Raw genomic sequence first — 27,140 nt, 5'->3', positions numbered from 1 at the left:
AGATGTGAATACAGATTGTATTGACATTAAGTAGTAACTCACGGATAAATTTTTAATGCAGAGTCAGTTCCTATATGGTACTCCAAATACTAAGCTGAAGGCTAAACATAAATGCTTGCAATCTTCAATCAGCAAACTTGAATGGGGATATGGGAATAGGTAATTGGCCAAATCATTTACTGACTTTGATACGAATGCTTATTTGGTGCTTGGTTCCCTGGAGCTAAAGGATGAGATAATTGCCCCAACCTTCAGTCTCTGTTCTTTCTCCTGCTCTAAGAGACGGGCACACTTCTAAGGTGATTATTACTTAATTACCTACATTATGCTGCTAATACCTATCAGATAAACACAGCTTTCCTTTGGAAGCTTGCTGAACAAGAATATTAAGTGGTTCTGGGTTGAGGCTGCAGGAGCCCAAACTGAGATGTGCCCCTTCCCTGCTTTGCCCCTTGGTGGGGAGGACAAGGCCAGGGAGTGACTAACGGGGTGGGAGCCTTGAGGGGCTCGTGGTGCCTCTCCTGTCAGTAGAGACTGGCCATGATGGGGAGAGAGCACCATGGAGGTGCCAAGGCAGCTAACTTAGGAGCCAGCTGTGGTTTGGCTGTTTTTGGTTTTGGGTGGTTTTTTTTAATTTTTATTTTATTGTATTGTATGTTAAATTATCACTGGCATAACCCTGTCTTGTTATACACAGTTGTCTCCAGTATATATATATCAAATAACTGAATTAATGCCATATCATCATCTATATTGCTTCTTGAAGCACTTTTTACTGGAAGGGTAGTCCGCAGAACTGAACTTTTTGGATGTGCTTCCATATAGTATTAATATTTCATATTTGGCCTTGTCACTTCTGCCAGTCTAGGAGGGGAGGGGAGATGGGTGTGGAATATCTTAATCACATCACTTAATCTAATTCTTTTATTATGTACATACTGCTTGAGGGAGGTATAACTACTACTACTAGAAGCTAGCAAAAAAAGCAACTCATTTTCTTCGGCATCTGTCTATGTCAGCTATTCAGGCAAAATATATTAAGAAAAAATCGCTCTCACTGTTTAAGCTGTTTACTGCATTAACTGAACTGCCATATTTTATCCAATCTCTGTGGAAACAGATGTGCTATAATCTTAATTTATCACTTGTCTTTCCTTTGCAACTGGGCTAAAAACTAACAAGTAAATGCAGTGACTGCAGACAAAGCTGACAGGCTTAAGCTGCAGTATGTATGCTAACGTATTTTTCAAATAGCTTTGAAAGGTGTGATTATGCCTTCTTGGTGTGGTTTATATTGAACCGTAAGGAGCCTTAAAATCAACAGTGTCAAGAAGACATCTCATTTGAGATTGTTTGTAATCAGCTTTTAAGAAATGTAACTTAGTTGTGTATAACAACACTGTACTATTCATAAAGTTGTTATTTTAAGTCAAACTTTCCGAGAAGCTTTCAATTGGGACCATTGCTTTGGGCAAAGAAATAGAAAACGTACTGGTTTTGGAAGTGATTTCTAAGGCATGGGAGACGTCATCGGTAGTAAAGTGAGAAACAGCATAGACAAACTTACAGAATTTTTAATTAAAAAGCTAGGTGTGTTTTGGTATTTTATGTTCAAATGCTGGTGACCTCTGAACACATGAAAGGAAGAAGGTGTCCAAAAGCTAAGACTAGTACGTATGCATATGTGAGCCTATGCCTAAGAAAGCAAGTCTAGAAGAAAAGCAGATAAATGGAAGTGGCATTTTAGAAAATATTTATCTACTAATGCCTTTTTTCTAAATAATGTTACAAGTACTGTGATTCATAGGGAAACAGAACCGAAGTGCCTGCAATAACAAGGATGTAAACAGGTATCAGAAGAATTTCTTTGCCAAATGTTACCATGGTCTGTGTTAAGTGGGTTAGCCTGCAAGTCAGCAGTCTCATCTGGCGCCCACTGCCTTTTCTGCGGAGGCTTCCTTGTCCTGAGACAGTGTGCTCTGGAGGCGAAGAGGGGGTGTCCTGGCAAAACTGTAATCAGCAGGTTGAAGGGAGTGACTATTCCCTTTTACTTGGGGAGACCGGGGCTGCAGTGCTGTGTCCTGCTTCGGACGCTTGGCTCAGCCTTTTGCCACCGGCCCGGTAGCAGAAGCTGTATTGTGAGAAACCAAATGAGAGTTCAGACACAAAAATAATTCTTTTGCCAAGGCTACCATTAATTTTCCTTCCTCAGCAAGTGAGCAGACATTTTGGGGAGGAGAAAATGCAAGTGTAGGCAGCAGATAGATGGATACCATTGTATATCTCGTTTGTGTACAAAGCCTGGCTCATATTTCATAATAAAGTCAACTGTTATTTTGATGTTTTACTGCCATTTCAACTAGTTTTACTTTTCAGCCTGCAAGCATCATATGTACAGGAGCTGGGATTTAGGGGATGAAGTAACATTCTTATTCTGCTCATGTTTGAGCCACTCAGGTTTTCCATTTGTTCACATCTGTATTTTTATAGAAAATTGATAGGTGCTGTAATTACAGCCTGCTGAAAGCAAGTAGGTCAGAGCTACACTTTCTGTTCCAGAGGGGCTTCTGGAACGGGGGTGGCAGAAATACATCTGGGCAGTTTTTCTTCCTGTGTGCCTGCCTGTGTGTCACAGCCATTCATCAGACTCCTCGCAACTGCTCACCAAAATATTTTCAGTGGTATTACGCAGAATCAGCCAAAGCATCTGTGTTTAAAAGGTCCCTCTCTACTCATCTGTTGTACTTCTCTTGGCAAAAGATTTTTTCATGGCACCGTGCAAGGTAGCACGTTGGCTCAGAGTTATGCTAACTGTCGAGGGAAAATTTCTTGGGGTGCACTGGTGATAATTTCCTAACATGGGTGCTCGAGGAGCTGGTGAGGGGTGAGACCCTGCTGAACCTCCTACTCATAAAGGAAGAACAGATAAGGGATGTGAAGGTTGGGGGCTGCTGTGGCACCACAAGATGGTGGAGCTCAGGATCCCAAGAGGAAAGGAGCAAGGCAAAAAGTAGGATCACATCCCTGGGCTTCAGAAGACTGGACTTTGGCCTGTTCAGGGACCAGGAAGAATACAGAGGTACTGCCCAGTTGTGCAGGGATAAGGTTAGGAAAGCCAACGCCTGGTGAGGGATATGAAAGTGACAAGAAGGGCTTCAACGAGTGCAGCAAAAGGAAGACTGGGGAAAACACAGGCCTGCTGCTGAAGAGCACCTGGTGACAAAGGACATGGAAAGGTCTGAGGTACTGAAACCCTTTGTCATCCCACCGGTAAGACCAGCCTTCAGGAAACCCAGGTCCCTGAGACGGGCAAGTGCTGCAAGGGCTGGTTGATGTCACTGCAAGGCTGCTCTGGGTTATCTTTGGAAGGTCATGGGAACTAGAAGAGGAATGCTCCTGAGAACTGGAAGAAAGTAAATGTTGCTCCAGTCTTCAAAGAGGAGGACCTGGGTAACCCTTAACTTTCCTTCCTCTTGTTTGCATTTGAATCAGGAACATCAGTGGCAGTTACTATTGTATCTTCTGTCTGTTATTTATAAATGCATGAAACTTCATTTATGGGTTAGGTACCAGTCACACATGGCAAATACATACAGAGAAGCATAATGGTCCTGAATCGCTTGTGATAAAAATAATCCTTTGACATGCAAAATGCCTTCTCTAGTGAAGAAAAAGGAATGGTTTTGCTGCCTTTTTTTTTTTTACAGGGCCAGGGTTATACTCTGACTATTCCAGCTTGTAGTCATACGAGCTGTCCACTGGGCTTCCACATCACCTGGGCTGGGACTCAGAAATGTTATTGTATTTGACCAAATGGTTGCCTATTTCCATATAAAATTCAGGCGAATCATCAGTCTTTCATTCATGTGGCTTTCTTCCTAACTCTGTTAGATCTAGCTTAGGAGACACTCAAATTGTTTGTAAGCGAGGCTGTCAATTTTCTAAAGACTTTAAATCATAGTCAAAGACGCATCAGTTACTGTGGGGGCAAAGGGAAGCGCATCGTGTGCAGATGAAGTATTGCTGCAATGCTGCTGTGGGGTTTTCAGATTTTTTTTTAAAATTTTTTTAAAATTTTTTAAATAAACGGGTTGCTTTTTCTAGCTGTGAAAATAGCAAGCTAAAAATTGTTTGTATTCTCTATCGTTTTGTTTAATACGAAGGTGAGACCTATCCCCAGATATTAGATTTGTAAGCTGCAGACATCAGCTCTTAGGCTCTTCTTCCATAGTCAGGAAACAAGCATTTCTGAAATATGGTACCTCCAAGGTAAATATTAGTCTCTCTTTTTATACAGTTAGATGAGCACTTCAAAAATGTCTAGTTTTCTGACCTTTAATAACTAACAAGAGCATGAATAGTTCATCTGTAAATACTGTGTTTCGGAGATGGCAATGAGATAGGACAGTGTCTATGTCTTGGTTTGAGCGGCTTTTTCATGTTTGTTTATGCACTTACCTTTCAGACTGGCACCTAGGAATTCTATTTAGCTTTTCTGGTTTATTGCTTTTAATATGCATACTAACATAGAACAGTTTTCGATGTAAAAGATCCTTTTGTGTTGGCTGCAAGAGTTAGCTGCCACGCTGGGATGCCGGGGGAAAAGGATGTGGCTCAGCCCATTCCTGGCAGCTCCCTGCCGGCATCTCAGGGAGAGCAGCGTACAGAAGCTGTTGATGAAAACACCACCTTCCCCTTCCCAAGGTGGCTGCTGTGCCAGCCTCCAGCTCTTTTTTTTTTTTAATGCATAGATTTAAGTGTCAAGGAGTGTAATTTTGGCTGGTACATGGTGAATATTTATGTGGCGCTAAAGACAGGAGCTGGCTCACGTCTTTGGGAGCCTAAGGAAGATCTCACCTTTGTTGACCACAGGAACATATCATATAGCTGATGATTACCGATACTTTTTTTGTATTGTATGATGGAACAGATCTCTTCCTGCTCAAATGTTGGTTTTTTTTTTCTGCTGGAAGTTTTGTGGGGTTTTGTCTGTGGTGGTTTTCATATCCCACTGTTACTAATTTACACCTCAGCTGGATTTGTAAGACTGATTTTGTTGCTGTTGTGGGAGCAGAATTCTCAGCCATATGGCATGATATCTTCATTTCTGTGTGACAGCAGACAGGATCCATTGCTCAGCTTTGCAGTGGTGCGAATGTTTACCTTCAGGAAGGTTTTTTTCTTAGGGCAACTCCATATAAAGTAGAGAACAAAAAAAATACATGTAAGGAGCAAACTCTCTCCAAAGGGAGATTTGTACTGTAAATGTTTAGAAGAATATTTTGGTCTTTTGCATAAATCCAAAGTTTGTCCATTACAGTAATACATGTTTAATTTGGCTGAATTCAGCTCTCCCCCTTCCCACCCCCACCTCATTTTTCAAGTGTAGGAATAAAGGAGGGAGGGCAGAGCCCCTGACCCAGGACACTCAGGTAATAGGAATTGTCCTGTGAATTCTGACAGTTTGTGGCTGGGTTCAGTGTCTCTGACCTAGTGGGGCTGGTGTCTTGTAATTTAACTGTCTTGCATATTGAGATTTGAACATGTAAAGAGCCTTGTCTTGGTTCAAAAAGAAATAATACCACCCCCACCCATCCCCCCCCCAAGAAGAGCTGTTTCATAGTGGAAGTTCCCCTGACAATGAAGCCCTGGCAGCAGAGTAACTTCTGCCCTGATTTTAATTAGATGCATCATCCTGCATCTTCTCTGGAAAAAATGAAATGATCTCATAGTAATGTTTCAGCTCAAGGGTGTTTTGTAATAAAAATTTGAACAAATATGGTATGAAGCACCCCATCCATTCTGGGCTGTGCAGGAGGGCCTCTCTCCTGCTCAGATGCATAGGCTCTTCAGCACAGGACCCTAATCCTTCTCCTGAGAAGTATCATGTTGGCTTTATTTTGCCTGACAAAATAACAGCACAAGAGGCTGGCCAGTGCTCAAAGGAAGCGGTTGTGCGGAGAAGCGAGGGAGTGGTTACGATTGCATTGTTCATTGAGGACAGAGGTGGCCATGCCCTGCCGCTGGCCTTCCCCAAGCCCCTCAAGAAAAGCCCCACAACAAGCTGTTGGGATGTGGGGGCCACTCTGTTTCCCCTGACAAAAGCCAGGGCCTTCATGGCACAGTACTGAGGAGTGATTTTAGGCTGAGAGTACCTTCCTCACTGGTGACAGCGTTACAGAGCTCTGGCACCTGCTACCCTTGTGATCAGGGGACAGAAGGTTATAAGTTCTAGATTTCAGCATTTTCATAAATTGTTCTCAAAACCAGGCCCCAGTACTGATCCATGCCCCTCTTCTGCTGCCTTCAACTCTACAAATATATAATTAAAATGTTTAATTTTTCAAAAGACAGATTGTGAGGTTTAATACATTCTTTAATCTACCTGTCTCTTCCTCTTTGTCACATTTATTGTTCTAAATACAGAACTTAATTTGATTCAATATTTTGCTATTTCTATAGTTAAATTCTTTGTAAATGGTTGAATGTATGAAAAACATGATTCTTCCCTACAACTTATTTGTTAAGCATTCTTTTACAAACTGAGGGGGAAATGTCAGTAACTCTGAGACTTATGTTTTATGTTTGTTAGAGTTTGGAAAAAAAAATTAATAAATACTAAATATGAAAACAGTGCCAACTATTATTATAAGAAAACAGAATTGTTAGAGCTATGGGCTTTTTTCCTCTTTTAAGCACAGTAGTTCTAACACAGTCATTAATACAATTTGCATTAGCTTAACACAAATACCTAAAATCAGCACACAGTGGGGCTAAAAAGTACTTATTTCCTGACTGAATAACTAATGCTGTGCTTCAGCTAAGCACATTGATGGAATGCCACCGAAACTTGAACGCTAATTTATAGTTCCAATATTTGACAGGGCTTCATGCATTATTGCTGTTTTGTAATAGGTATAATAACGTTTTTAAAATAAAAGCGGTCTGCTTCTCAGTGATCAAATTTAATATCTGTCGTGAAACTGAGAACAATTCCGGACTAAATCACTACAGATGGAAAACTGGAGAAAATATGCACAGATTTATGTGGAGAAAACACTGCTTAATCTCATTTATAAAAATGCAAACAACACTCCAAAAATGCTAGCACACAGAAATAGACTATCACAGCACACCCATCTTAAAATTAATCTTTTTCAGCATTTAGCAGTAATGCCATCCTTGAAGTCCACACAACTTGAAAGAACTCCATGCTTTTTCTCAAGTTACTGCAATATATTCCTTTTATTTATTATCGTCTCAGAGGAAGAATGTTACAATGTAGTGTTTGAAGTAGCATTTACTTGGCAGCAGAGGACAAAGGATGCATACAAACACAGGCAGAAAAACAACTTTATACATAACCTCATATTTAGAATAAAAATAAAAGCCATCAAATTCACTACTGAGACCTTGTTTTACTTCTGTAGGGGGGTATTTTTAAGGATTCTTTGCCTAGATAATGATGTAGCTTGATAAAAGCAAAGTACTTTGCAGAGAACAGAATATAAAGCTATTTCCAATACTACTCTTGAAGACAGGTCTGAGGTAGAAAGGTGGTCATGGCTTTCCTCTTCTGTAAAATGTGGGGTTTTTTCTTCTCAAAATAACTATGCTACTTTCTTTAATAGATGAAGCATTTCCAGGAGCCAGCATCTTCTCTTCCCACCTTGACAATTTTGCAGCAGTCGCTCAGGAGTAATACTTAGCATTTATATAGAGCTTTTCAGACACTAACTAAGCAAGCCCTACAACACCTTTGAGAGGTAAGTACTACCATCCCCATTTTACAGATGGGAAAACAGAGGCAGAGTGGTTAAATAATTTGCCAAAGGGTTCAGAAAGAACTGGCACTGGAGCCAACACTAGAACGTGGTCAACGCTGTGCCCAAATCACTCCTTGAGCAGCAGCAGTCCAGGAGTGAGTACTGTGGGTGCAGGACAATCTAGTTGGCAGCACTTCACAAAAACACTAGAAATTCCTGACCTACTGTCTTAATGTCCTCTAGTGTTTTTTGGTAGCAGTAGAGAATTTATAACTCTTCCAATACCGTTTTGAGATTAACTTTTTTTTCTTCAGTAATAATTAAAAACAACACAGTTTAGTTTCTCTCCACTATACATGAAATATATTGCATGCAGTTTTACCAATTAAAGGTATGTCCTGAAATTAAAGCAAGTGTCCATGCAGCGTTGTAAACTCTGTGAAGGCATTAAAATATCTTATGATACTTTTGAAACTAGAGATCAGCTGATCAGTGACATAATTTTCCTGTAATTATCCCTACCCGAAGTACATAAATAAACGATTTCAAAGATAAAGATGAGTTGCAAGATTACAATGCCAAATGATACCATCTATGCGCATCGCAGTTTTTGAAGAAAATGTTCCATTGCTAATAGTATTGGAAAGGGCTTTCTAATTGTCTCTTCATTTCCAAGAGGCAGACAAAAGACCGGTGTGTTTAGATCATCAGAAAGGGATCTCACGGAAATGAGCTTTACTTCACAGACTGTAAATTCCAAAACTTGAAGCAGGTTTGGCACAGCAGGGAACAGCAAACTTTGTCTCTGAACAAAGTTGTGAAAGATTACACTAACATAGACCTTACTAAAAACAACTCAAGCTATCATCTAAGTCCTCTTTTTAGCTATCTCCTGATTCAAAACAAAGTAAGGCTTAAAAAAATAATCTTCCACATGAAGTGTGTTGGCTGGAAATAACTAAAAGAAAGTTAAAAATCTTGGTGCACGAGGAGGAAGATTATGACTCCAAGTGAGAGTTTACCTTGTTTAATGGAGTTAAAATACTGTAGCTTGCACCCAACAGCAATTTTTGTTAACCAGTAACAATAACGCAGATTGTGCTAAATGCGGGAACTTCATATGTCAATCCTGAAAACAATTCAAGGGTAATCTGAAATCTGTGTGGTCAGATGATTAGCATATAAATAATCAGTACAGAACATTAAATGTGTGAGAATATAACTAAGGGTATTTTACAATGTAAAAGCAAAGAGCTGAAAGGAATGTATAAATGTAACATTTTGCTCCAAACTCCTTATGCAGTTCTCTTTACGATTATCAAAAAGAACGTATATAAAGCCCCTGCCCCTTTTCCCGCGGCTGTATATTTATACAAATCAGTGACAAATACTCCACTGCTCATTAATTTACAGTTGCATAGAAAGGGAAGAAGAAGAAAAAAAAAAAACCCCAATACTATAAAACCAACATCCTCGTCTTTGGGTATTCAGTGTTTTACTATTTCAAGTAGAACACGCAGTCAGAGCGAACAGCATGTTCCAGGGTCCCATGCAGCCTTCTGATGAAGTGGAACTCGCGACTGGTGGGTTATAGAAAAGGGCTGTACTGCACGTCAGGAAGCACTGGTCGATGTCCAAATGAACACTTCACATTGCCTGTCATGATGAGAAATAACTGCGTCAGTACCACATTAACACGCACAGAAAGCTCTAACTACTCTGGGCTCAGTTCAGTTAAGGACACAGATGTCATCTTTCAAAAACCTCTGTATTTTAAAAATTTAGATCTATTTGCCCAAGACTCAGCAAATCACTGAGGCATGTAGTTAAGAGAAACCTAATTTTACTATACTGCAGTGTTTAAAATTCTTGTTGAGTAAGGCCCAGAGGATGTTAGCCTAAAGAGCAGTAAATATAACTTACGGACTCTCCATGTTCTGCACCCAAAGAAAAAATGTTTAGGCAAACCACTGTCCTACCTGAAGCCTAAGTGATAAAAATTGGAGAGTATAGAGTGTCTAGATTTGGACTCATCCCCTTCAAATGTGATGCTTATTTCCAGGCTCCTGTTTCAGGATTCTGTTCCTAAACAGACAAAAGTGCCTTCTCTAAATGGTTCTGGAAGAGTAGATTTGCAGTGAGACCATTTGGGAATCATGCTGTATCTAAAAAAAAATCACATGCTTTTTCAGGAAGATTGATATTATTCACTGATAACACTGATTGATAGCTATCTCTGTGCCTGCTTAGAGGAAGGATTTCTGAAAAATGCTAGTTTAATTCACTAATAATTTAACTTATCAACAGACTGAACTACAAAGTCTGAGTTATCTGAGTGCAGGACACGATTCGTCTTATTCTCTCTAGAAATTCCTGTATGGGAGGGCAATCCTACTATCCCAGATATTGCAATACAGGAAAGTGTTTATAGAGCAATGTTTCTGAATTTTTAGATGTTCATTTTGGGGAGGTCTGACCTTGTAAACTGTGGGTTAATGGACAAAGTGATGCAATTTAGGGGAGTAAGTAGACTCTTTCCCTAGCACTTAATTCTTCTGAAGTCTCACGCAGCAATTTGTGGTAGTCTTTAAAATTTATTTAACAAACTTTCAAAGAACTCTGCAATAACACAAGATTTATGTCACTCCTTATTTGCCATATGTGGGCTTTAATATCAACCTGAACCTATAGCAACTGTTTTTCCTATTTCTGTTACTTATAAAAGCAATTTAACTGATCATTCATAACAGGTTTTCGAGAACAAGTATCTAAATACCAGATTGCGTTTTGCATTTTTGTGAACTCTGAAAGTAGCCAAATTTCTGCTTTGGGTTTGTAAAGTGGTTGCCTGCTGGCAGAAGGCAGCTTAATCTAATGCCTAAGAAGCTGTGTGGCTCTTGACCTTTGTGCCCAGGTGCCCGTAGCTCCTGGAACTGAAGCGATGGGCACCAGGGCACAAGGACATATGGATGTCTTTAAAGAACAAGCTTTGGTCTCGCAGAGCTGATGTTGGCTTGAAACTAATTGGCCCTGATAGATTCGAGCTGATTCCACCCAGTCAGCATCCCAGAACTGCACACCATGGTATCTTTGGTTTTCTATTAACTGGCAAATTCCAGAATCTAGCCTTCCTGTTACGTCGGTCTAGCTTCCCAATAGACCTCTAGGGAAAAATACAGAAAAAAAACTCTGCCACTTGGCTTTAATGGAACATTTCCACTTGCTTTACTTTGCTTCCAATGACTGTGCAAGTATGTAAACATGTCTCATACCTGTGGTCTGCCAGTGAAACTTGCTGCAAATAGAAAAAAACAAAAGAAAGTTAGAAATTTACATGACTTTGCATCTTAGCAGTTTAAAAACAAAGCCAGTGTCAAAGCCAGGAAATATGTACTAGAGAAGACCAGAAAGGCTCCTATCTTAAAAAAAAATGAACATTTAACTAGAAGTGTGTTGTAATGGTCTATACATAACTTTTTTCACAAATGTCCTTTTCTTGTAACAAATCTATAGGTTTAGGAATATATAGATGATACGAATCATTCGTTTTTCACCACGTGTGGACACATAGATCTATGAGTGCTGTATTATAACACCATCTGCTCAAAATGCTCTGTTCTGGAACTCACTTGGATGCAAGGACAAGAATTCTGCCCAGAGTTGCACACTTGCCTAGTTCTGAGGACCAACCTCATAAACAAGGGAGGTGTTATATTATTATCAAAGAATCTGAGGACCAAAAAAAACCCCATTAAGAGCAGTGTTGACCTTAATATATGCCTAACTGCTTCATAGAGGATATTCGGAATAAGTAGAAATACTGATTTCAAGATTAATTATAACTTGCAACCCACAAAAACAAATACAACAAATAAAAAGACTGGCTTTATTTTACAGTCAAGATGGACTAAAAATAATCTATATAAGGCTCAGATGCCAGTCCTTAACGAAAGCTGCAGCAAAGCTAGGAGAGATCAGTAGTGAAGACATGGTGAAAAAAACAGCTTTTAGTGGTTGGTTGGTTTGTTTGTTTTAAACGATGCATTGAACATGAAGGCTGTTCTAATGATATTTTGCTTGGGCATAATTAAAGAAGAGTAAGAATATTATTTTTTAAGGTTAGGAATACAGTGATGCTCTTAAAACAGATTGCCTAGAGAGTCCATGGAGTCTGCATCACGGGAAGTCTCACAGAACAGGTTAGACAATTGTCTGTCCAGAAAGACAGACCCCTTTCAAACAGCCACAGGAAAAGATGAAGGATTAGATTGTCTGTCATGGTCTTCCCTAGCAAAAGTCATGCTGTTTCATGCACTCTGTTGAGAAGGTCAGACTAATAATCCTCATTCCAGGCTTCTAAAACAGTCTATGAATCTTACATAGTTAAAAAAAAAATATATATATACTCCTAGTGAATCTCCCAAGTAAAAGATATTATAGAATGACTGAAGAAGAGCAAACACAACTAGTACCCACTAATTGGGACATGCTGGTTTGGTTTGATTTCTGCAGCAACACATCAATGGCAAAGGGCAAAATCACATGAAATTTCGAATTGTGACTACTTTTAATCTTAAATGGTCAGAAACGCTTCACAGTAAGAAAGGATGTGGGGCCACGTTTTTCACGTGCAGTCCTCCATCCTGCCTCATTCAGGATATTGTCTTATGGGTATTATTTTTTTTTTTCCATGTTTCCTGGTAGTGGAGAGCAGACCCATTATCAAGCTTGCCCTTACACAGGTATGCAAGGGAGTATTTCTGCAAATTTGATGTAAATTCATTTGGGCCAAATGTCCAGTAGCTGCTATACCGCTTGTACATGCAAGACAGAAATTTGCAAAAACAAGAATTGACACTTGACTTGCATTTTCTACCGATTTGTATACATACACACCCTTGACTTGTGCTGAGTAGCTCCACAAGCTTTTGACTTCAAGAAGAGATGCTCCTTAGAATCAAATCCTTAATTTGCAAAGTGATAGGCCCTGAACTATTGAACTCACTGAAAATCTCAAAGGACAGCTGCAACAAAACCTTTTTTGCTAGATCCTAATTTGCTTTCTCAAAATGTGCAAAGTGTATCTACCGTGATGCAGTTCTTCACAGCCAAGCAATGTATGTACAAGAGATAAGAGGGGTATTTTAACAAGATTCACCGAGTTTACAAAGTAGAATCGAATAGAGTTCAATCTCGATGCTTCCAAAAGGACTGGGCATAAACACCCTCCCCCTCACTTGTGCCTTTTAAAACTGATGAAAGTTTAAGAATATAAAGAATATCACTACTGTTTTTCAAAGGCAAAAGAGCTGAAAGTGAACACATATATGTATGCATCTATTTGAAAAACAAAAATACACGAATAACGAAGTTGCCACTTCACCTCCCCTGCCAAAACCAGCAATCTGTATGAAATATTGCTGGAACCGGAGAGAGAGCTCCTCACTCCTGTAAGTAAGTGCAGTGACGCTCTGGAAGGAACAGGATCAGTGGAAATGTATGTCAGCTGATAGAAGCCATGCACATGAAACTAATTGGTTTTCCCTTTGATCTCTCTTTAATAGACACTGAATAAAACATCAACTTTCAATGCATTTAAGCAGGGAAAGGTGTTATGTGCTGTGTTAACAGTTATTTCCTCTGGTCAAGTAGTTTAACAACTAGTTCAATAATTAGTTCAGGCAGTCAGGATTGGGCTGTGGTCCCTCCTGTTGCCTAAGACCTTTTTTCCAAGTTTTACTAGAGCAACAGCATTCCGAATTTCCGAATCTACATTCAGTGAAGTTCTACATAGGGTTTACATCAGCGTCAAATGGGATTCTAGGTCTCTTTTGCCTTATGTGGACACAAAATGAGAATTCCATATGGGGCTATAGGCTTTTCTTACAGGCAATCACTTCTGTTTAAAACAGGAGAATATTTGTTTATTTCCCTTCACAAATAGTGTATATTGAGCAACTTTAAAGAACAGAATTACGTAGCTTGCATATCTTGACAAGAAATGTCATCAGAGAGATTTTTTTCCTAGTCAATACCACAAGAATGACTTTTTTTTCTTCAAAAGACCAGCTCAAATTCAATATTATTCTCAGAGACTTATTTTGTTACACTTACAGCAGCAAGCTGGAAATGTACTGTTGATTTGCTCCATAACATCTGTTAGATCTGTGCTGGTATCATGAGGTGGAACTAACAAGTCATCTGCAGATATGACAACAAAAGAGAGCAATGAATTTAGTAACAAGAGGTTAAAAAAAAAAAAAAAAAAAAAAAGAGGACAACAACATTCTGAAAGGCATTCTCATCCAACCTTCCAGTTAAATAAGCCTTTATATTTCAAGGGAAACCACTACCTAAAGCCTTTGTAACTTAATGTGCAGGAACTGTCATTGATAATTGCCGGCCTTGGGAGAGGAGGTGAAAGTTACATTATTGATTTGCAGCAGAACTCATTTCTCTTCCATTAAAGTTCAACCATTGCACCCAAGATTTAAACTAGATGAAACTGCCAACAAGGAGCAGCATATAAGAATTTACAGTTAAAATAAATAAAAGGTTTACACGATGAAGGAATTATGCTTGGTAGCTGATCAATTAATATTCTGTTCCATTTTCAGATGATTTGTCACGTAACTTCCAGAGTGAATACACCATTATTCTCAGAAAAAAAAAAAAAGTTTATCTTTTAGATGGTCTTTATTCAATATGCATCAGCAATTTGACTAGTGTTAAAATCCTCCTCATCTTTTTATTTTTTTAAATGCTGCTTAAAATTAAGGCAAGGGAATGGTTAGGGAATACAACTGGCTCTGTTCCTGGCAGTGTTATTAGCATCTCTCATAAATCTACCATTGCCTTAAATCAGACTTGAAGACATTCCACGTTTTTCCAGATAAATTAAAGCAAACCCACATGTCAATGCTGAATGATAACTTTTCAGGATGCAAGGGAATATTTTTCCTGTTTTCCGCAGAAATAAAATATTTTTTTATTCTATAACACGAGGCTTGAAAACAAAACAGGGAGGAAATTGCACTTACGATAATTTGAGAAAAATCTTTTATTTTTTCCCCTAATTTTGAACATTCAATGGTCTGTAGTTATTTCTGCTAATTCCCAGTGGAATGAATGAGTTCTGCTATTGGAGAATTTAAAATAATCTTTCAAGAGAGAAATCCCCTCATGTGCAGAGGCTGAACACTTAAATACTCAGTAACTCCTAAAGATGTGAAGTCTTTCAGGGGTGGGGTCATCAAAATACCAGGATAAGCAGAGGACACAGAAGAATTTTTAAAGCAGCCATCAGGAAACTTCGATTACGTGTTTTGGACATCTGTTCCTGTATCTGACAGACTACTTGGGTGCATGGATGTACTATAGGACAAACAGCTGTTGGCCATTTCAGTCCAATGAAATCTTGCTCCCCCTTCAGTAAGGATGGATTTGCCCAGTAAATTTACTTGCTAAAAATGGATGGGATCAAGGAGTCTATTGACAGAAATCCATAATTCAGAGTCACATGGATTCTTGTGATACCGCAGCCGTTTGCAAGTGTGGGGAAGCAACAGCTTCAGCTGCAGTAAGTCTTGCTCCCAGTAGCATCACAAAGCTTTGTTCCTTTATATTTATAATTCTTTTCATAAAGATGCTAACAAACCTATTCAGTAGTTACCTATAGACCCACGTAGCACATTATATGATCAAAACGCTTACCTGTCTGATGAAACTGCGAGCTTGTGTCTTGCTCGAGCGGGTAGCCGAGGGCAGAGTGCTGAGGCGAAGCACAGGGGGAGGCGCCATTAACCCGGGAGTCTGACTCAGGCTACATTAAAGACAATAATACCCAAATTTAGATAAATTGTATCCACAGAATTTAATTGTGGGCTTTTATGCAGTCATCCTGCTCCTTTCCTTTTGAATGCGCTCTTTCGTGTTTGCTCGCCAAACTATTGAAAGTTGTCTTAGGTCTATACAACCGTTAGGGGGGAAAAAAACCAAACCAACAACCTGTTAAAAGAAAATTTAGACTTAAGTGTAATTCTTATGAGACTCCAGTTGATGAATTATTTTTTTTCCTCTTTTCCTTCTGTCTTGTAAGAAATCCTTGGAGGAAGAGAGTAGTAATACAGTTTTTGAACTCCAGAAGTTATTGTTCTTAAAAAACCAGAAGCACCTGAAGCAGAATTTATACTATAGTATACTATAGTATATATACTATACTAACTGAAGCAGTTACAGAATCTTACATGAAATGGTTGCCCCTGTCATTTACCTTTTTAATTTCAAATCATCAAATTACTTCCAAACAGCTTAAAGAGCAGATTATTTGAGTAAATCTGTCAAAAGCAGATTTATAAAAATATAATTACTTTTAAGATCTTTTTGAAACTGAGACTGAACAAGTACCTAGAACATCTATAAGACTTGATGCAATGAAGTAATATACAGAATGGCAGTTAATTTATGCACAAGTTTTCTCCTTTGCAGCTCACAGCCTTAAGTGCAACATTCAATTTTTTGCTGCAACTTCTATTTTAAAAAAACAATCTTCAACAAAACTGAAGATTGCTGAACAATGAAAGATACTTTTTCTTCCATACACAGTGGCGAGAAATAGAAGGAAATGTCTCCTTGAGCACTCAGCAAATCTTTTTTCCTCCTCCAAATCTCATCTCTTTCAGCATGCCAATAGCAACTTCCAGATTTGACTAAAAGAATAAATCATGAAATAATGCTCTGCATATAGAAGACAAACAGAAACTGAAATGTTTTCAAGCCAGCCAAGGATTTTACCATCAAGACACTCCTACGAACAGTGAATGTTTATCAAGTAGTTAAGCAATTTGCTATTCAGTATCAGGCTTCAACCCAGCTATGGGATCTAGGTAAAATGAGCGTGGTGATTTTAAATAAGCCAAGCCTGGAATAACTAACTCCAGGTAATTCTGTATAGCCAGGAACCTCTGTTCAAGAAGAGGTTAGAGCTGTAATGGTAAAGAGATGAAGCAAATTCTCCAAGGGTTACGAGTTACTTCAGTACAGAACAACAAGGCCACCTCCAGCGGTGGAGTGGCTGCTTGCCCACTCCACAGACAGACAGACAGAGAGAATTTGCATAATCCAAAATGCAAACTTGCACCCGGACTGGATCTCTGTCCCTCTTCAAGCAGTAACTGTGGACAAATGGTGCAGAGATGGCTGAGGGTGACTGAGGAAAGAAGATCGGTGCCAGACATGATACACAACTGCAGTGCAGCAACACATAAGCTAGATCAAGGATAGTCAGGCATTGTAAAGTCAAGATTAATTACGATAGAAAGGAGATGCCTACAAACTTAAATGATGAGTTAGTAGTGAAGGTTATTTAGTATCGCTTAGGAGTGCTACTGCAAGTGACAAAAAAACCCTGCAGAACACGGGGACTCTAACAGTGGATAAACTGAAAGCAAACAGAATACTTTACACTGATGTAACATATATTGCTGCAGTGGTCGGAATGAAATACTGCAGTTGGATTTAAAGAAAAACAACAAACCAACATAAAAACAAACCCCCCCAAAACACATCCCCTTCTAATCAGAGGACAATTGCAGATGACTTCATTTTCATTTAAATACACAAATAAATGTTACACTACATGGTTCCAGTGACCGCAATAACAAGAAAAGCCAAAGCAACCCAAACCCTCTTCTTCCAAAATCAGGACAAATCAGTTAAGCAAATGCAAAGTGTGATTTGGAGCAGAAAGGGAAGAGTTCTAGTAATGGTATAAATGCTTTAATATAATAATCAGATACTGAAAAATCTTAAATGCAAAATAGTTGAGGATATAGCTTCATGTATTTACATGATTTAACAGTTTTACTGGGAGAGAACCTGAGAAAAAACTGTAGAAAATCATGTTCTACTTGACCCCGGTTGCGTAACATCTACAAAATCTGATCATTTCCATCATCAACCCCCTTCAGGCATCATGAAGTTAATGCCTTCTGATTTGTAACAACCCAGCAGACGACTCTTAAGCCAGAAACCATAAGAAAATAGCCTAGATGTTACTATATGCCGCCTTCTTCTTCCGGAATAAATAAAAGCAGAGAGACCAAGCATGACTGTATAGGGATGAGGAGGAAGTTTCCAATTCCAGTTTCTGCAAGCTTTCAAACTTATTTTTATGTAAAATCAAATAATGATAGAAAGGGACAGACGGGTTCTTCTCCAGAAAACTCTGAACTTGAGGTTTCTTTCTTTACTACCTCAGTTTTTAATGCATTTCTAGGAGAGGTATTTATTTTAACCAATTTTGATCTACAGTGCCTTATTTCACTGTGCCTCTGGCTGGTGTCTTTCCCAAAGAATGGCCTGACGTGTTCTGTGGCTTAATGGATAGATAAAACACCTGTTCTGTCCGTGGCTTCTGTTGCTTTTGGTAAAAAAAAACCAAAACAAAATGCCCCCCGCCCCCCCAACCTCTGAATCACAGAGAACCTCAAAAAGGCCAATTCCCTTTCCACATCTATTACAGATGTTTCTTCTTGTTCCAGACTTATTCTCCCAGCCACAAAAGAAAGAAAGTCTCTTCTTCTCTTTTGATAAATCTCCTCTGCTTTCAGTTGAAGAGGGAGCTGCAGTCCCTATTTACTCTGTCTTAGAGTGAATCCTATAGCCATTGACAGATGATTTTAGCTCCCATTAACTTCAATATCAAATTCAATATGAAACCTCTATTCAGTAGCTCAGACAAGCAGAGAAAAATCCAAACAGGCTTTAAATGCCCTTCATAATAGGTCTTACTTCTACTTTGCACATGCAGTATCTAAAAGGACTGAAAAAAGAAAAGTGAAAACGGGTTCTTTTTTCTTTACTTGATTAACATGCTGGTATCAAACTTGTCACAGGCCAGTTCTGTTTCACCTTCTTCTTTGGCACTATAATCAATCAGGCAGACAAAAATGACAACATCGTGTGACAGCCACCAATCCTTTGGGCTTGCTAAAATAAAAATAGTATGGTAACCTCAGAACTGTGACCTGAAGTAGGCAAATGTGTGGTGAGGACACATGCATATTTCTGGTAAAAGCGATCCCGACAGAATGTCTTAGAATGCTCTCATCTGGATTAAACAGTTAGTACAGGAAAGTTTTGAAGTTTTGTTAATTCTCTACCCAAATATCTGCACGTAGATAGACTCATTCCATATCTTTTAAAGAAAAATCCCAGTATTTTAGATTCACTGGCAAGTTATTAACCCAAACAACAGTCAAGAGGCTGAGTGGAGAAGAGAAATGGAGAGACTTGACAGGAGAGAGAAACAGAGATGGCATGAAATGCCAGCCACAGCAAAGAAATTGCTGTAAAACAGTTGTGTCCTTTAATACCAGTAATTATTATTACTGGTATTACAGAGTTGTTATGTGTTTTGACATTGGGACTTACGAGACTCTTCCACCCAAATCATCCATCTCATTAATGAGAAAAGGTATACCTTATAGACACTAAAAATAATTGTGACAGCCAATAAAAGCAAAATAAACAAATAAATATACTCAGATCTTCAGCTGGCTTCTGATAAAGTCCTTTCTCAAGCAGTGAAAAAGGTAAAGAATTTCATAGACTGACAGAGAAACAAACATGCTGAAGAGTGGTCATTTTTTCAGAAAGTTAAGGGGGCATTACTGGGATTCAGTGCTGCTTCATGATTGTATTAATGTCAAAATAAAGAAGTTCCAAAGCATGTATACTAAAAACGTGAATTATTTACAATTTCCAAATCCCCTTCAGGGGAGTAGCTTCAGCATCCCTGGGGACAGCCCACAAAAAATCTGCTTAGTGGCAGGTCAAAAAAAGCCTCCTAAATAACGTAAGGATGCATATAGAAAGGCACATCGAAAAGTCACAGGTATATTATAAAAGCAATAATGCAGACCTCATAGAATTGACCTTTTACCAGGCCCTCTACTAGAAGGCAGAGGAGAAACAGGAACCGCTTTGGGAACAGCACTTGGAACTATCAGCAGCACAGCACGACTCCCCCAGAGGGGATTTTGGACAGGGAGCAAAAGAGCAACAGTATATAGTTAATAAGGTGTAAATGATCCGACATATTGAAAAAAGTCAACTCTTCTACCCTACTCTATCAGAAAGCACAAGTTGCAGAATGCCCACAAAAATCCAAAGGCGGAGCTGAAAAGAAGAACCCACTGCCCCTCCCCCCACCCACTTTATCACAACACACGTGTATTACCCTAAAGGTCTTACTAAGAATGTTATAAGGATACTGAAAAGATAACAACATTGTAAGATTATCCACAGCTACATTAGAAAAAAAGAAAGTTTTAAAGGCTGAACATGTTCCTGCTTTAAGCACTAAGCTGAAAGTGACTGTGGGTTTGGCAGAACTTCTGTGTTTCTATTCTACGGCTGTTTCTTTGCAGATTTTAAACCCTCCTCTGAAACACCTAGTATTGGCCACAGTTCTCAAGATACTTAACGTCATGAATGATTGTGAACAGTTGCATCAGTTGTTATCTTCCCTGTTAAATATTTAAGCTACTCAAATACTGATTAAAGATGCTGGAATAACAACAACAAAAATACTCTGCTAGAGGGGTAGGGAAGCCATTGGAACAGATGCATCTTATTGCTATTCAGCCAAAACCGCCTAGAAGAATGACAAAGCCAGTGAAACAAACAAAAAATAATCTTTATCACTGTCATGAGAGTATCATCTACAGCAGGAACTTATGTAATTTTGATACCTGGTTTCTGTGGTCTGTTTCCTGGCTTAGTTAAATCCTTTACTACATATGGCCAGTCACCTGGCTCAGGGAAGGCAGAAATCATTTGCCTCAGTGGACTCTGACCCAAATGTACCAGTTGGGAGGAAACATTTATACAAATTTCTCTTAATCATTCAAGCTTCCACACATGATACAGTACAAACTAACATCTCTAACAACACCTTCTAGGTGTTGCTGCTGCTGTTTTTATAATCTAGATCTGCATATGCTGACTTCAGAAGCAATCAGCAGTTTTTCCCCAACAAAGAAACCCTACAAGCTCTTAGCTACCAACATTTGCTAAAAGGCTCTTGCCTTCAGCGTTACTTGTGCACAGAACATTTTGCTGTAGCTTATTGGCCTAAATATGCTACTCAAGAGGAACTGGACTTTCACTGGAATAAATTGTTCCTTTGCAATTTACATGTATCTTTGGCAATCTGTCTTTGGCATGCTAAGAAAGGCTTCAGTGACTAACCGTGACAACAAATAAATGAATTATTTAAGGAAAGATTGGAAAACTGAAGTCAAATACAGGGCATGACTGGCACCACTACCTGGAATAGCGTATATATGTTATTCCCTCTGCTTTTTAATTCATGAAAAACTGTTGCACTTGTCTGTGGTATTCTCAATGTTTCACAAGTTACCGTGATCACTCGAGCACTTGTAATAATCTTGTGCTCATTTGACTTTATTTGACTTTCACCGTGACTTATACTAGAGGGTAGGGAAAAACGTCTTCCTGGAAATGACTGAGTGCAACAGACCAAACTAGGACGGTGAAAATATCTGCAGTAAAATTCCAACACGTTTGTTCCACCAAGAAATCCATCATGCAGAAACAATACCGGGGAAAGACATCAGTGTGCATCTACCTGCTCAAGTAGCTGCCGTAGCCGGTGAAGCTGAGACTCCAATTGTTTATTGTGATCTTCCAATATTTGCATCCTTGCTTCCAGGCGACCTTTATGTTGCCTCAGGAGTTTAGCTTCAGCAATGAGCTCAGCATCTTCAGAAGCATGCTGAGGTGACACGACGGAGTCAGGAGGTGATGCGAGAGGGTTTATTCCTCTCCGAAGATGTTGCTCCTTTAGTTGCTCATATTCTATTTGCAGATTCCTGGTATATTGAAAACAGGAGGGTAATGATGACTTAAGCAAATTAAAATAAAAAAAGTGCTTAGATCAAACGATGTTATTATCACCTCCAACTATAGAACACAAGTAGCTCATACAAAGACAATGCCTTGACTTGTGGTTTATGGGAAAGAAAACATAAAACATAAAGCAATAAGATAGAGGTGAAACTGAGGTATTTTATCACAGACTCGCCCTCTTCTACCTAACAGGGTCAGGCTGCGCATGAAACATGCCTCGATCTACCTCTTCTCATCTCCAACAACTATACATAGTGCATGGCCCAAACAACAATGAGGTGACATTTTGGACACCAGATAGGACGATTATGAGACCTTTGCTCTTCCTCGAGGTCAGCAATGATGCGCTCCAACTCTCCTCGCTCTTCCTTTTCCACTGACTTGAGTATCTGAGCAGGACTCTGCGGCTGACTCACAGGCGACTCTCCTCCCAGCGTCTGGCAGTACTGCTGGATAAGGGCGTGCTCATCCTCCCTACAGCAATAAAACAACACAGATAAAGACAGAGCCGTCAGTAAAACATCTGAGCTCACGTAAACTACGTGAGCAAACATCTTTGTCAAGCCAAAGGGTTTTGTTTGTTTATTTATGAAAAAGGACTAAGAGAGCAGAAAATAAGCCTGCAAGAATCTATTATATAACTGTCAGATACGTGTCTCAGCAAATGGTATTAAAAATTTTATCAGTTGTTTCTAAAAAATATACTGCAAAAAACCCCATATAAACATACAATGCACAAGAAAAGGAAAACTGATCTGTAGTAGTGTAAAAGACCGGTTTACTTTAATGTATGCATAAAGAACAAGTGCTGCTGGTGGTTTCAAAAGACATAGTGAAAACAAGAACCTGAGATAATATAAACCAAAAATGACTGATTTGAAACACCTTAAAAATAAATAAGACCAAAAAAGCTATCAGATAGTTCCTTTTTTTTATCATAAATAGGTGGCATTTTTAATATTCTTTAGAAGATAATTTTGGTGCGCTCCATTTACCCGATAAAATTAGAGAGAAAAAATCCCCACAGAATTCTTCAAAAAGTCCGAGAGTAATGACTCATCAAGTATCTAGCTAACACTGTGCACTGCACAAACGGACTGACAATGCTGCAAAAATAACGCTATAGGTTTTGAATTAGCATTATTATTTCCAGGGTTTTAGTCCCATTTTAATGTACACATGCGATACCTTGAAACTCAAGGGTAGCAGATCTCCTCCTCCTCAAGCAGATTCAGGGACAGAAATAAACTCTAACACTGTCCTCTTCCTGACTCACATAGAAAATACCTTTTGGTAAGGAGATGCTGAAGTCCTGACACTTTCAATTATGTTATAATGTCCAAATGAGTTCCCTTTTTTATTAGGTGTGCCTTTCCTCCCCAGTTTCTGGCTTTTCTCCGTAAGGAGTCAGATGAACAGAAAGTGAAGGATACCATGTCCTAAAAGCAGTTTGCTTGCTTACTCAAGAAGGATAAATCAGCAGCAGAAAAACATATACTATTCGTGTTTTTAAGAGAGAAATTGCTGCAGCAGTATGAATGCTGAAGAAAACCCTCCTTAAAGTCTCTTCTTTGCTTGACTACAACCAGAGACTGCATAGAATCATAGAATTGTTCTGGGTGGAAGAGACCTTTGAGATCATCAAGTCCAACCGTTAACATAGCACTGCCAAGTTACTGTGTGCCTTACAGTACTGTCCCTACAAACTTTATCCTCAACATCTTCTACAGTTAAAGCATCGTCAACAAGAGAAAAAACACATGAGCACTATACATACGCATATTCAGATAACATTTAGAAAGGAGACTTCTTCATATTAAAAATATTTCTTGTGTTGCCCTTTTCCCTACAACTGTTGGAAAGAGGGATCTATGAATTCTGCTATTAATCGATTGTGGTCTGACATAAGGAAATGCATCCTCAAGGACTGCCTTTGAAAGCACATACAAAGAATAGGAAGTTCATGATACGCAAAGTATTCATTTTCCAAGTAAAAGTGTAATGGAGCTTTTCAAGAGGCTTTTTAAAATTTCCTGCCAGTCAATTTAACATCTTCCATCACAAAAGATCCAAGTGTACAGTCTAATTTGAATGAATAGTAAACCCAGTTATTTAGAAATGTATACCCTGGAAGAAACGGCCGTTATTTCTGTGGTGACAAATAATCTATAAACAAACACATGTACAAGTAAAACACACCAGGAGTTTTACAGGCCATGCACATGGATTGGGGTTTTTCTCAGAAATAAATTCAAGCTCTTGGGGTAAAGGGAGCAAATGTGTGTGACAGGAACAAATGAGAGCTGCAAACGTACTGTTTGTGTAATGGAAGACCCTATTTTATCCTGCTGAACCAAGATTTTTTGGTAGCTCCATACATCAATACCCATTTAAAAGCATCACCAGTATTAGGAGCAAGGCAAAATAACCACAGATTTAATAAAAACTGATTTCTGGTGTCTCTCTGTCAGAAAAGCACTTCTATCATGCACCAAAGTGATTTGGTTCTTTGTAGTACTCCTTAAGACACCCTTTTTACTGAAGACTAATCCCGTGGTAGAAGAACACGGAACTATTTCTTCTCAAGGATAACTATTCCCTATCTATCCAAAGCTATCCTGTGCCCTTCCACTATCTGACTCGTCAATGAGATTTGAAAATCCAGACCATTACAATCAAACAAATGCGCAAGTAACACTATATGTAAAAAAGCCCAAATGAAACAACGACAACAAAAAAATTTTAGCCTGTGACAGTTCTATCCACTTTAAAAGTTCATGACATTCTATTCCACATAAGTTCATTTATGATATAAAGGTTAAAAACGGTCAGGTATGAAGACATCCTTCCACAGAGCTCTCGTTGCGTATCACTTTCCTTCATCTTATCCCTTGTGATTAACTACTGGTTTGCAAAAAGTTTACAATTGAAAAAGGAACCTAATTAGTGAGTTCTGCTTTTAAAAAAGAGTCAAAAGTTTAACGGAATTAATATACATTCACTCATTTCTAATCTGTCTTGGCAGTACTCAGTACTATATTCATGAGAAGAAATGACAATATTGATCTTCCCATGCAAACGAATAAATGTAATGAATTTTTCACTCAATACAGCTATATAATTAAAAATATAATTGGAGTTGCGTGTGAATTTAAGTCCCTCAAAAATAAAGGGGTTACCTGACAGTGTTGCCTGAAAAAGAAACAGAACAGTGCTCTTCCCCCCCACCTCCCCCCCCTTACCTATAGAAAAAAAGCCTCTAACTGGTTTATCTTCTCCACGGCTTGAGTGATCTCAGGGAAACCCACCATAACTTCTTTTCTTATTTTGTATTTGTCTAGGTAAAACTAAAGCAAATGCTAGTGCAGTTAATGAAGTTTGGATCAGGTCTTATTGCAATAACAAAAACCTTGTGGTACTTCTCCACCCTTTAACCATCTTGATTAAAAAAAACCCAAAAGACAAACCCACCCCTAATAACAAAATTTTTGGTAAAGTGATGTAACACCTTTTGGGCCTTCCAAGTCTGCTTCTACAGCCCTGGAAAACGTGCAGAATTCCCCCACTGTGACCGAAACGGCTGCACTAAGCCAGGAAGTGCTGGGGATTCAAAGTCACATCTTCAGGGGACACAGAAACAGAGCGTTAAAGCAGACTAGAGAGAGAACACAGCTTCATCATCCAGGTTTCAAAACCCTGTTTAGATATTAATTGAAATGATACAATGGGACTACACATACAGCCTTCTTTTCTGCAAGGGCGTTGATGTTGTCAGGAAAGATTCACGTGATCAAGTAGTTTAGTCTGGTTATTTTAATTAGCCATCAAAAAGCTGCTGTCTACATTTTAAGATGATGAATTATTTTATGAACAACCATGCAGGTCACCTGAAATGGATTCTTTTTTTAAATAGGGCTCTGTAAAGCTGGATTTATTATACTTATTTGACTTTGCTAAATCTGAAAACTCTGTCAAGATTTTACATTAGGTGTAACCTCATTTTTTAATGAAACTTAGAAACCAATGAAAGAAAGATCTTACCCAGTAAACGCTTAGATACTTTTGTCTGTATTGTGGTCCAGTAAGTGAGAATCGACACAGCTAAATACAAATGGTTCAATAAGGATTCCAGATCATTTTATAGTTTGGACTCCCAGTTATTCCGTCCAGAGGAAATTTCATTTCCCTCCTCTCTCGCTGGTTCAGAGTCTGCACAGGACAGACTGTGAATATTGACCGATCTGTTTTCAGGGATCACACCTTGTAGCTGACAGCAGGCTTTTTCACATGCTGGAGGAAGTGCCTGATAAAAGATGTCTTCTGAAGGAAAAGTCTAGTTTTACCATGTGTTCTACCTCTGGTCTGTCTTGCAAAATTTGTGGTTCAAAAAACCTGAACCTTGAATCTGCACCAGCAAACCTCATGACTGTAAGAAAGACAGATTCATTAGGGGGTCCCAGGGCAGGGCTTCACAATCCCCTACAACGTAAGGGAGTGACACGCGCTCTGCGGCACTCAAACACTTTAATTTTGAGAATCTGGGACTCTCTTCTGCAGAATTGTTTGGGGATGGCAATCAGCAACCAAAATAAAAGCACAACATCAAAATAAATTTGTCATCCTTTCTTGGTGGTTATTCTCCTGAAGACCCTGCGTGCTTTGAGAAAAAGCTAGAAGTACACAAAGTCCTTCACAGCAGAGACTGCAGTTCCTTTTCAGCGTTTCACCATAGTAGAAAGCAGTAAAAATGACATCCCAGGAGGTCAAGCTTGAAAGAAGTACGTCTCAAAGGAAACGAGCATCCAGACGAGGAAGGCCCGGGAAAATGGCCTTTGAAATATCCTATTCTCCTTGTGGATATATATTTTCAAGAGGTCTATTCCAAAACATGCATTATGCATGGATAAAGCAAGAGGCAAATAATGTCTCATATAACTGCCCTTGCATCAAGACTATGCTGTGGAAAGAAAAATTCAGATTTCCTGACAGTCACTTTTCATCAGTATATTATTTTATCTGATTAAGAAAACTGATTGTTAAATTACATTTCAGATAGTATGATGTGGGTATTTGTGATCCTTCTTTCATTTTTCCTGTGGCTCTTATACTAAGCACCGTGCATTCTAGTTCAAATAGATTTTACCTTGACCTACTGATGCTATGAGAAATATTGGAATAAGGTTAAGAAGGTCCTGCAAAATGCTTTAACTTACTTGTTCTTTTCCTAATTTTATCATCATGTGGAAGTAATTTCTCATATGACAACATGCCTTTTAACCACTTACATCATGTCAAAGTATTCAGGTACTACAGGCTGGGGCTCCAGTTTGTCTTTGAGTGGCAGTGCCAGCTATAAGTTCCACTGGCCTTCACTGCTTCTTCCTACTCCTGCACCTGAGTGGACGGCCCCTAACAAATAAAATTTCATATCTGTTACAA

The 27,140-nt window shown here is 38.9% G+C and overlaps 1 protein-coding gene across 7 annotated transcripts in view; it reads right to left on the bottom strand.

Moving 5' to 3' along the window:
- Positions 1–7,455: 7,455 nt before the first annotated feature.
- Positions 7,456–27,140, bottom strand: part of UTRN (utrophin) — a 391,112-nt gene continuing 371,427 nt past the window's right edge. For all 7 annotated transcript variants that reach the window (XM_063329232.1, XM_063329233.1, XM_063329231.1 and 4 more), the window contains 6 exons: positions 22,017–22,175; positions 21,421–21,664; positions 15,480–15,588; positions 13,881–13,967; positions 11,039–11,061; positions 7,456–9,422 (listed from right to left, as the gene is read on the bottom strand). In XM_063329232.1, the coding sequence (XP_063185302.1) occupies positions 9,414–9,422; positions 11,039–11,061; positions 13,881–13,967; positions 15,480–15,588; positions 21,421–21,664; positions 22,017–22,175 (631 nt within the window). In that variant the 3' untranslated portion in view covers positions 7,456–9,413. The remainder of the gene's footprint in view (positions 9,423–11,038; positions 11,062–13,880; positions 13,968–15,479; positions 15,589–21,420; positions 21,665–22,016; positions 22,176–27,140) is intronic.

The sequence above is a fragment of the Chroicocephalus ridibundus genome, chromosome 3, assembly GCF_963924245.1.
Source record: "Chroicocephalus ridibundus chromosome 3, bChrRid1.1, whole genome shotgun sequence".
Lineage (NCBI taxonomy): Eukaryota > Metazoa > Chordata > Aves > Charadriiformes > Laridae > Chroicocephalus > Chroicocephalus ridibundus.
Note: the sequence above shows the minus strand (reverse complement) of the source record. Positions and strands in the feature narration are given on the sequence as shown.